The following is a 12,029-nucleotide window of genomic DNA, read 5'->3' as shown; positions in this document are numbered from 1 at the left end:
TTATCTATCGTCATTAGCCTCCATGCAAACTTCATGTGAAACAAACTTTGAACTTCAGCTAGATCCCTTACACTAACACCCCCTTCCTTCACTGGTTTACAAACCTTAGACCAAGCACACCATTTCATTTTATCTTTGCCATTATTCTCCCCTCATAGGAACGACGAAAGCATGCCATTGATCTTCCTAATCTCAACCTTTGAAATTTCCATCACCGCTAGCGCATGGGTCGCCATGCAAGATAAGACATGCCGAATAAGAATGAGAAGAATATCTTATTCCTTTTAGTTCAGATGATGAGCGGAGATAGTACTTCTTCTGCATCTTCAGATGACACGGACTATCAGCCGCAAGAGGGAGTGGTCTTACTGGACCCTTGCACTGAGGATGAGTTTCTTCCAAAAGTGGATGAGAGCAGTGGTAGAACCGCCACTATTAAATTCAGCAAGGGCAACCATAGGGCTATCCGCCTAAATGAGGGATTACCCTATTGAGCCTCTCCCCTCCGGAGCTTTTCTCATATGACCTCCTTGTGACAGCAGCCTTCCCTTCCAACTGGCTACCTTACCTTGAATTTTTGAGACCAATGGTTCAAGCATTCTAGCTGTTAAATGTCCAGGACTCAAAGGTGCTCCAAAATACGTAGCAGGAAATTTCCCCTTCGCAAAACCTATTAGACGTAAAAGACCCCTGCCACTGGTTCTGCTTATTTTGTTAGACAAAAATAATGCAGATTTTTCTTTATTTATTAACTGACCAGACCAACTATCATACACTTCCAACATTTTCATCAGCATCTTCAAAGATCGTCTTTCTCCATTAGCGAAAACTAGCAAATCATCTGCGTATAATAAATGAGAAATCAAATTTTTTCCTTAAAAGTCGGGAGAGAATTTCTTCCATCAATATAAATAAATAGGGCAATAATGGGTCTCCTTGTCGAAGGCCTCGTTGCTACTTAAAAAAGCCCCTATAAGTCCCATTCATCATTATCGAAAACCATGGGGTGGAAACACATTCCGCTAATAATTTGCAAACACGGCTAGAAAACCTAAAACCCTCCAAAAGCCACAACAAGAATCTCCAATCAACTCAATCAAAAGCCTCACCATATCCACTTTTAAAACTACATTTCCCCCTTTACTCTTCCTGTTAATAGAATGAACCATCTCCTAAGCCAAAGTAATATTTTCAAATATACTTCTACCAGGGAGGAAAGCTCCTTGCTCCGGCAAAATAATTTTATTGAGACATCTCGTCAATCGCCCTACAATAATTTTGGAAAACATATTGTAGGCAACCGAATATAAACTAATAGGCCTAAACTTGTCAAAACTTCTTGGATTCTGTACTTTAGGAATAAGGACAAAATATGAAGAAGTAAAAAATTTGGGGAGCGGCGCCCCACTGAAAAAATCTTTGGTTGCTTCCAGTAAATCTTCTTTGACAAAATCCCAACATGTGTCGTAAAATCCCGAACCAAAACCATCGGGTCCAGGACTACTATCTTTTGGGATAGACTTCAGTGCCAATTTCAATTCTAATTCCAAGGGCTCTTTTACAACATTATCATTATCTTCATCTGTTATCAACGTCGCTACCAACGGACTCAAGTCAGGCAAAACCGTATACCTTTGTTCAGACAGAAAACTCTAGAAGTGAAGCACCGCACTCTCGTGCAATTCCTCAAAAGTTTGCAAAATCTTCCCATCCTCCAGAACCATTGAATCAATCATCGAAGCATTCCGTCGCTGATTAATAATTGCATGAAAAAACTTTGAGTTATGATCACCCTCCATTAACCATCTCTTCTTCGCTATCTGTGAAACCCGCATCTCCTCCCTTTTCTCCCAAAAATCCAGCTCACATTTTGTAACTAAGTACTCTGTCTCCACCTCTTGATCATAATGCCTTTTCAGCATCTCCTCCAGACCATTCAACCATTTCTCTAACTCCATAATAGTGCTATCCACCCGACCAAATACCTCTACATTCCACCTCTTAAGAGCAATCCTTGCCTTTTTTAGTTTAGCCGCCAGCTTGCACATCCCCGATCCATGTATTGGTTCCATCCAAACTTGTTTCATAAATTCTAAGAACTTATCTTGAAGAACTCCACATATTTTGATACCTGAACGGCGAAGGCCCATATCTTGATATAGGATTAGAGAACTGAAGCAGCATTGGTTTACGATCCGACATCTTCCTCTCCAAATACTCCAAACTTGCCGATTGAAAAATATCGATGAACTTCACATTCACTACCCCACAATTATTCAGACAGTTATTGAACTCCTCCATGGCCACCAAAGGTCTAGACTGCCCCCCAATCCGTTCCCCATCCTCTCTTATAATATTAAAATCCCCCACAATTATCCAAAGATTTTCACCTACTTGTAAAGCTTCCAAATCATTCCACTACGCTCAGAAAAGGAACATTTCACATATACAAATGTGACAAGCAACTTGGACCCATTTACAACCACCCAACCAGCAATCATTTGGTCCGACATACTCTCTACCTCACAATCATCTTGCCCATTCCATATTATCCATATTTTACCTCCCATTGCTTCATTTGAGCAAAACTTAGAGAAATCTAAAAATTGCACAAAATGCAACATCGAATCCTCTTTCATGAACGGTTTCGAAATGGCCAACATAGATATTGAATATTTCCTGACCAACCTCCTCAGTCGCTTCTTTGACGTGCCTATGCCACGCACGTTCCACACCATCATGTTTTCCTTCATAAATTTATTTTAGCACGATGGGTAATAACCCGTTAAGATTGACGCACACCAATATTGGGCTCTTCCAAAACTTGGGTTTTATTTTGAGTACCTTTTGAGTCATATCCTTTATCTGATGCCATCCCATGCCACCTACTCTCTTGTTCAAATGCAAGCTGAAATTGTTCCAAGTCCATCCCCTTCTTCTCAACCATAACCTAGTTTTATTGTTCCAGCATTTCAGACACCAGACTGAATTGATGAATCGTATTATCACTAGGAGGGATCAAAGCCTCGTCATTCCACCAAACAACCTCCTCCTGCCGTGGTATCTCTGAACACCAAACCTCACAAGCAATTTCGCAAAGCTCTCCTTCCTCTATCTCTTTATTCATTCCCAGCACCCCAGAATCATTCCAAACCTCCCCATCCTTCCCTCTTTCACTAGACTGAGTCGCATCACATTCTACCACCGATGAACTAGTATTACCACCCTTATTCCCAGCCTCCCCCACCAGCTTATTTTCCTCACTATAAACCTCACTCTGCCCCATCTCTTCCACCTCAACTAGTTGAACACTGTTACCAGGTCCCTCCCCCATTGCACCTTCAACCTCAAGGAACAGCTGAGGGCTCTCCTCCTTGATAACCTCTTTTCCTTTGTACTCAACCAATATTATTTGTAGGACACTATCCACAGTTGCTGAATCGATAACGAGATCTACATGCACCTTTTCACTAGCACCATCATCTAAATTTATTTTTTTTTCCCGTCTGTCCCACCTCCTTCCATGCTTTACCATCCCCTTTCTTTCCATCCAACCGAAACCCATGATTAGGACCTGGATTCATCTTGGCTCCATTTTCCATCCTACAAACAACCTCCGTATGTCCTTGGCGGAAGCACTTGTTACAATAAAAACCTGGTTTCTCATAAACCACTTCCTGCCAAACATGATTCTTCTGACCAACCACTAATGGGAAACCCTTTATTGGCTCCACCTTCAGATCCACTTCCACACAAATCCTTGCCCCCGTAGCACGAGTTCGATAAATCGTAGCATTATCGGTACCAAGAAACCTTCCAAACCTTGTAGCAAGAATCTGAAGACAGTCCACCTATACAACATCAAAGGTAAACCAGGAAGAAATATCCATTGGGCAGCAAAGGACAGTTCTTTTTTCACATCAAAATCCATTGACCAGTTAAATAATCAAAACTGACAACCAGCCACAACCCTTCCCTCCCTCGACCATGCATGTAAATAATCATTTTCATTGGCCAGATGCAGCAACACGTGATATTAATCCATAAAACTAATCATAGAAACCTCACTGAAGCCCCATGTCTTAATAATATTCAGCCTCAACACATCAATAGATGGACGCTCGAAATAAATTTTAGAACAAGAGCAAATTTTAGATCCTCAGCTGCTCGGTCCATCTCAACGTCGGAAAACACGAACCCCAATTCACTATCTATAAACTCCAGCTTCTGTAATGGTAACCTAAATTTAACTTGAGGCAAAGGCCTTTGCAGAGCCTGAGCAAACCATCGGCGATCACCTGCACCAGACCCATTCGTATGCTCCACAACCAACGTACCATCATTCGAAGAATCCAACCCCCTCAACAGAGACCCTGAAAGAGCAGCCCTCTCGATCCCACCAGCAACCATAGTCACTGGAGGGCCGCCCATGTAGGGAAAAACCGTAAGTAGTCACAAGAAACCAACGAAACCCTAGCAGAGAAAACAATCTCCCTGCTACGTCACCCCTTCTTGAAATTTAAGTGTTAAGGACATTAGTTTATGGTGGGGTTCATACCCTGATGTAATTTTTAATATCCTTTGGATTGATTCTCTTGTATAAGTTTGTTTTTGATGAATGAAGTTGTTTTTCCTATCAAAAGAAAAAAAAAAAAAAAGTCAAACCATATAAGAAAGTTGAATTTGACAATTGTGGTTCACATTTCCAGCGTTGTTATTACGCACAGGGCGAAGCTTGGCACCCCAAAATCTGGAAAAATGATATTTATAGTCGTATGCAAATCTAGCTTTTTTTTCTTTTTTCTATTTTTTAAACAAAGAGTAAATCTGAAAAATACCTGAAAAAAATATACCGAACTTATAAATCTCTAGTGTTATTTTAAAATCTATGCTTTTCATTACAGAACTAGTACTCCACCCACAAGGACTCGTAAACCCACCTTCCTATGCTAGAAGGATCATCTACACCTACCGAGGATTCCTGCCGCCCGGCCAAGATCAGCAATTCCCTTTTTTTCATTCATTTTTTTATTCCTTTAAACATTTTAGAAAAATATTATATCATTAAAAAATATTTCTTTAATTATTAAGCGAAAAAAAAAAAAATTCAGACCTATAATCGGTAAGAGTAGCTTTTTCCATGCTAAAATGCTTTAGTATCTTTGCTTGAGGTGCCCAATCCTCAACATTAACCATTCCTTTCTCTTCTACATACCCTTCCCTGAAATCCCTGCGAAAGTGCAATCTATTATTTTGTAATATTTATAATTTCTATATTTATCAATTTGTTCCTATCATGCCAATTTGATTACTCCTAAAGTTATGTTCAACAATTTGTTCATTCAATGTCTATTTATTTAGAGAAATTAATATTTTTACAAAACAAAATAACATTCCCCAAAACTTTTTCACTTCTCATATCAACATGTTTTAATTTTTTCAATTAAAATAAAAATAATCTTCGAATCAGTCACTGTTTGGCAGCAGCTGAAGCACAGCTGACATGTGGGGTTTTATTTTTCTTTCTTATCTTTCCTTTGACAAAACTTGAGGAGGGATAGGTTGGAGAGAGAGAGCAAGGAGAGCTTGAGGAGAGAGTGAAAGCTTGAGGAGAGAGAGAGGTCAAGGAGAGCTTGAGGAAAGAGAAAAGTGGAAGAGAGAGAGAGATCAACTTGAGGAGATCAGAGAGAGGCTGAGGAGAGTTTGAGGAAGGAGAGAAAGAGAGGTAGATAGAGAGATTGAGGGGAGTGAGGAAGGAGAGAGAGAGAGGTCGGACGGAGAGATTGAGGAAAGAGATAGGTTGAAGGTGATGGCTGGATGTGACATAAAGTTGAAAAAAATAAAAAGTGTGGGGTGTGTGGTAAAACAGTGATTGATGTATGAAGGACTCATTAAAATAACATCAAAAATAAAAAACACAACATTAAATAGATAAATAAAAACCCAGAAAACTCATAGAGCCATGAAAATTTGGTGAGCTAATTGTAGATCGGTTACCACTATATATTTTTCTGATCATTTTCTCTCTTCTACTACTTCATTCTCAATAGATAACATGCATTACACAGAGTGGCCTAAATTTCATGCATATTATTGAGAAACACCCAAATCTTACATCATATATATATATATATATTGATCCCATAAAAAGGATGTAGAAATATTCCACTCTTAATGCTTTAATAACATTTGCTAATCAAACTCTTAGCTAGGATTAAGTTAGAGCTTAGCTAGCTAGGATTCAAGCCTATACTGATTTGATACGGCTGCACGGCCAAGATTGCTGCAGAGAATATAATATGACCAGAATAATATAACGAGCGAAGGAATATAGCACCAAACCTCGTATTTATATCTACCTAGTATCCTTTTGTTTCGGATGTTCGGTTATAGTGCCAATAATGCTATATGCATTATGCAATATGCACACCGTCCGACGCGGCAACAATTAATACACCAATCCAGCACCCCGTCCCACACGGCAACAATTAATTCATTCACAGAATGCCAAACATAATAGACTCGGATTGAGATTTCTTAATATTTTTTTTAAATCTAAATTAATATTCTAGAATTTGTAGAGATAGACAATATATATATATATATATATATATATATATATATATACACATACATACATACACACGTTACAATATTGGGTTATGTTTGGTTGTCAACGTGATCTAGATTTATCTCAAATCAGTTATTGATGATACTTAGTACTTTTTTAACTTTTTATAAAAAATTTAAATTCATATTAACCTACTTCATACATTCAAACACATATTAGACCAATCTATTTGCATTCAAACACATCTCAATGAGACCAACAGAACATTACTAGTCACATACCAACTCAAATTAGCTGAGATCATCTTAACATTCAAATGCAACCTAAATATTATCAGTAGGGATCATCATGTGGACCTCAATATTAAATACATGCAGTGAGAGGGTTGCATGCTGTATTTATCTCTTTAGAAATTGGAATCTAATCCAGATATCTAAACTTTCTCCCTTTCTGAAATCCTCTGCAAATCCCTATCAACCAACCAGCAAAGTATAGCTAGGAACCTTCCTCCCCACTTCGATCTTTTCCCCTCCCCGTCCCTCTTGTTGAGAACTTGATGAATTCTTGATGAAAAACTCGGTATAGGAAAAGAGAAATGAAATAAAGGAGAGAAATGAAACTTGTGCTATTGAATGATCTGAATTGAATGAATTAATGCATAAATGAACAACTATATTTATACTAATATATCTACTTAATAACTGAATTAACAGAAATAACAGAAACTATTTCTTCTTCTCTTTTTTGACTTTTTCTTCCTTTGACTTTAATTCCATACTCTCAATATGTGAAGCTATACTCCAACACCCCCCTCGAATGTTCATCTTGCGAAGGATGTGATGAAAAAGCAATGAGCCAAGAGGCTTTGTGAAGATGTCTGCCAATTGCAATCTTGAAGGAATGTAGAAAAGTTTAATGATGTTCTGTTGCAGCTTCTCTTTAACAAGGTGACAATCAGTTTGTATATGCTTTATTCTCTCATGTTGGACTGGATTGGTGGCAATAAATAAAGTTGACTTGCTATCAGTATAGAGTAATGTTGGTTGATGATGGCTAATGTTTAGATCTTGTAAAGCATAAAGTAGCCATTGAATTTCACAAGTAGTTGCTGCAAGTGCTCAGTATTCTACTTCTGCAGAAGATTTACTAATGGTGGCTTGTTTTTTAGATTTCCATGAGATTGATGAATTTCTCAAAAAAGTTGCAAAACTTGTAACACTTCTTTGAGTGTCAATACACCCTGCCCAATCACTGTCTGAAAAGGATTTGAGCTACAATTCTGACAAGGAGGAAAAAAGTAGGCCTTGTCCTGGTGTAGCTTTCAAGTATTTAAGGACCCTAACTGCTACTTGATAGTGAATAACAACAGGTTTGGGAAGGAACTGACTAAGAACTTGAACATAATAAGCAAGGTTAGGTCTTGTTATTGTTAAGTATAACAATCTTTCAACAAGTCTTCTATAAACTGATGGATCCTTATAAAGATTAGAGTCTGTTGCAGTGAGCTTGAGGTTAGACTCCATTGGAAAAGCTGCAGGCTTGGAACCAGTAATACCAATATCCTGAAGTATGTCTAAGGCATACTTCCGTTGGCAAAGAGAAATGCCATTTTTAGATCTTGCCACTTCCAAACCAAGGAAGTATTTGAGCTGTCCCAAGTCTTTGATGGTGTAGTTGTCATGCAAAAAAGTTTTGAGCAGCTGAATTTCCAGTAAACTATCACTAGCTAGTAAAACATCATCTACATAGACTAGTAATACTATGAAAGAAGTTAAAGATTTCTTAATGAATAAGGAACAATCAGAATGGCATTGAGTAAAACAATAATTCAGAAGAGCAGTAGATAGTTTAGCAAACCACTGTCGAGAAGCTTGCTTTAAACCATAAAGGCTTTTGAGAAGTCTGTAAACTTTGTTAGCTTCTTTAGAAACCAATCGAGGAGGTAATTCCATATAAACCTCTTCATGCAACTCACCAAGTAAAAAAATATTATTTATATCTAGTTGGTGAATGTGCCAGTTTTAAATTGTAGCAACAACATGTAGCAATCTAATAGATGTAATCTTAGTTACTGGAGAAAAAGTATCAAAAAAATCCAAGCCTTCTTGCTGAGTGTAACCTTTTGCCACCAATCTTGCTTTGTGCCTTTCTATAGTCCCATCAGCCTTATATTTAATTCGAAATACCCATTTGCAGCCTATGGTCTGTTTATTTTTAGGAAGAGTAACAAGTTTCCAGGTTTTATTTAGCTCTAAAGCATCAAGTTCATTTTTCATAGTAACTTGCCATTCAGGTAGTTTAGCAGCTTGTTTATAGGTTTTAGGTTCTTGAGAAGTTAAAATGAAGGCTACAAAGGCTTTATGTGACATTGATAATCTGTTAGTAGAAAGGAAAGGAGAGATAGGATAGAGATTACCTGTATTAGAAGAGCAACCAGTAGAAGTAGATGTATGGTTTGCGTTTGAGAATGAAGAAACATTGCCACAATAATAATCCTGAAAGAAAATGGGTGTTTGTTTAATTCTTGAAGATTTTCTGATGGGTTGTGTATGTGAAGTTTTTGATGAGAATTATGATTAGTATTGGGAAGATACTGGTCATTAGATGAAGCTGGTTCATTATGTGAAGCTGGTTCAGTAGATGAAGTTGGTTCAGTAGATGAATTAGGCAAACGGGATGATGAATTCTGATTAGAAATATTAGGATAATTGATATGACCTATATTGTAGTAAGATTCTGAATGAGGAAACAACAATGAATGTATTTCAGGGTTGGATGAGAGACTTTTAAAGGGGAAATTTGTCTTATGAAACACTACATTCCTGGATATGAATATTTTGTTTGTGTTAAGATCCATCAATTTGCAGCCTTTAACATCAAAAGGATATCCTAAAAATATACATTTTGTAGCTCTTGGATCAAGTTTTTGTTTGTGAGTTGTAAGTGTAGATGCAAAGCGAAGACAACCAAAAACTTTTAGATGAGAAAGATTAGGTCTTTTATGAAAAAACATTTCAAATGGTGTTTTATTTTTAGGAAGAGGAGTTGGAATTCGATTTATGATGTGTGCTGCAGCCAACACACGGTCACTCTGGAAAATTAGAGGCATGTTTGCTTGAAATATTAAAGTTCTAGTTGTGTTTAATAAGTGTTGATGTTTTCTTTCAACAACTCCATTTGTTGTGGAGTTTCTACGCAACTTCTTTAATGCAAAATACCATTTTCATTGTAGAATTTGGTGAGAAGGAATTGGTCCATTGTCTAACCTTATAGTTTTGATAGAAACATTGAATTGTGTTACTATCATTTGACAGAAGTTTTGGAGTAAAGAGGAGACTTCAGACTTTGCCTTAAGCATGTAAACCCAAGTGCATCATGTGAAATCATCAACTATAGTTAAGGAAAATTTAAAACTAGAATAGGAAATAGTAGCAAATGGACCCCGTATATCACAATGAATCAAATCAAACATTTTATTAGAAGTACTTTGAGATATAGGAAAAGACAGCTTTCTTTGCTTTGGTAAAGGACAAATTTCACAAACATTTGTACAATCAAGAGTTATGGATGATTTTATCTATCTAAGAGAAGATAATCTTGAACTAGAAACATGACCTTGTCTAAGGTGTCATAGATCTAATTGTTTTTGAGTAATGGCTGAAACAAAAGGTGAAGAATTAAACTTAGATTGATAGCAGGAATAAGCTTTTGAAGAAGCTTGAAATAGATGGTAAAATCCTTGTTTCTCAAATGCAATCCCAATCATCCTCTTCATTGATTGGTCTTGTAAAAGGCAATAAGATCCAAAAAAATGATAGAGAAAGATTAGATTCTTTGGTTAGCTTTGAAACAGATAATAGGTTGAATGAAAAACTTGGGACACAAAACATTATGCAAAAGTAATGTGTTAGACAGACACACAATACCAATATGTGTGGCTAGAACAATATGGCCATTAGGAAGATTAATAGAAGTGGTAATTGATTTAGGAGCAGAAGAATATAGGAGAGGTGAACAGATCATATGATCTATTGCACCAATGTCTAGAATCCAAGAAGAATCAATGTTTAGAGTAGAAGAAGCAGAGTTACAAGAGGTAAAAGATTTACCAGAAAATTGGGAAGTAGTGACAAGGTTCACAGCTGCTGGTGAGGCTGAGGCTATATTCTGAGTAGATGAAGTTGAATTTGCAAGTGTTAGAAGTTTATTAAATTCTTCAGAAGTTAAAGAAAATCTTTGATTCTCATTACTGTTTTGAATGTAGATCTCTCCAGTTGAAATGGCAGCATGTGCAGATGGAAGATTTCATTTTCCTTTGGGTCCAGTCCATCCAGGAGGATAACCATGAAGTTGAAAACACTTATCAACTGTATGCCCATTATATCTACAATGAGTACAATGCAATAAAGACTTCTTTGACTTGTCTTTGGAAAACTTGGATTGTGTAGGTGGCTGATTGAACTGCTTGGCTAACAAAGCATGTGTTTCATTACATGCAGAGTTAGTAAGCTGTCTTTGACTCTCTTATTGAAGCAGTAATGAGAAGACTTTAGCCATGCTAGGTAGTAGAACAACAAGGAGTAACCAGCTCCTAACTGAGGCATATGAATCATTTAACCCAACAAGAAACTTCAACACATAATCAGACTATTGTCAAAGTAGCAAGAAATTGGAAAGATCATATGTGCATGATTTCATCTTTCCACAGGTGCATATTGACATATTCATCCCAAAGGGTTTTAAAATTACTAAAATACTCAGTAACGGATAAGGAACCAGATTTATGTAGCTTAGAGATTTTTCAAGATAAAAAACTCTTGGTCCATCACTTCTTAGATATCTGGTTTATAGTTCATTCCAAAGATCAACATCAGATGCAATATAGAGCAAACTATTCCTTATTTCCTTAGAAATGGAATTCATTAACCAAGAGAGTACCAGATTGTTGGCACGTAGCCAAGCCGTATGCTGAACAAGTTGATCAGTAGAGGGAACAATGATGGAACCATCAGTGAAGGCAACTTTGTTCTTGACAGTTAAGGCTGTGGTGATCGATCGACTACAAGCAACATCAATGAAAATTTCTGAGACTAAGAAAGCACCAGGGTTATCACTTGGATGTAGAAAAAATGGGCTAGAAGAATCATTTGAAGGATTTACAGTAATAGTGGTAGAGTTTACAGAACTCATTGCAAGAATTTAGACAAAGAATTTAGAGAAAGAATGCAAGAACATAATTCAAAACAAAATTGAAAGAATTTTGTAATGTAGAGATCAAGGACAGAAAAGGGAATAAGATATGAATTTGCGGAAGCAACATTGATTCTCAATCTGATACCATGTTGAGAACTTGATGGATTCATGATGAAGAACTTGGTATAGGAAAAGAGAAATGAAACAAAGGAGAGAAATGAAGCTTGTGCTATTGAATGATATGAATTGAATGAATTAATACGTG

The 12,029-nt window shown here is 37.0% G+C and overlaps 1 protein-coding gene across 1 annotated transcript; it reads right to left on the bottom strand.

Moving 5' to 3' along the window:
- Positions 1 to 7,842: 7,842 nt before the first annotated feature.
- On the bottom strand, positions 7,843 to 11,761 carry LOC121242386 (uncharacterized mitochondrial protein AtMg00810-like). The gene is made up of 4 exons (XM_041140257.1): positions 11,510 to 11,761; positions 9,166 to 9,257; positions 8,988 to 9,066; positions 7,843 to 8,271 (listed from the first exon to the last, which is right to left on the bottom strand). Exons 1-4 carry the CDS (start codon positions 11,759 to 11,761, stop codon positions 7,843 to 7,845), a joined length of 852 nt encoding a protein of 283 aa, XP_040996191.1.
- Positions 11,762 to 12,029: the final 268 nt, after the last annotated feature.

Source organism: Juglans microcarpa x Juglans regia, chromosome 8D, assembly GCF_004785595.1.
Source record: "Juglans microcarpa x Juglans regia isolate MS1-56 chromosome 8D, Jm3101_v1.0, whole genome shotgun sequence".
NCBI lineage: Eukaryota > Viridiplantae > Streptophyta > Magnoliopsida > Fagales > Juglandaceae > Juglans > Juglans microcarpa x Juglans regia.
This window is presented reverse-complemented; position numbering and strand designations above follow the sequence as displayed.

What these genes read in the sequence shown, in the direction of transcription:
- LOC121242386 (XM_041140257.1), bottom strand. Translation starts at nt 11,761, where the DNA reads ATGAGTTCTGTAAACTCTACCACTATTACTGTAAATCCTTCAAATGAT. An exon ending in GGCTACGTGCCAACAATCTG is followed by an intron (nt 9,258 to 11,509) that starts GTACTCTCTTGG and finishes ATTTCTAATCAG; the next exon opens with AATTCATCATCCCGTTTGCC. An exon ending in CCAGCTTCATCTAATGACCA is followed by an intron (nt 9,067 to 9,165) that starts GTATCTTCCCAA and finishes ATTTTCTTTCAG; the next exon opens with GATTATTATTGTGGCAATGT.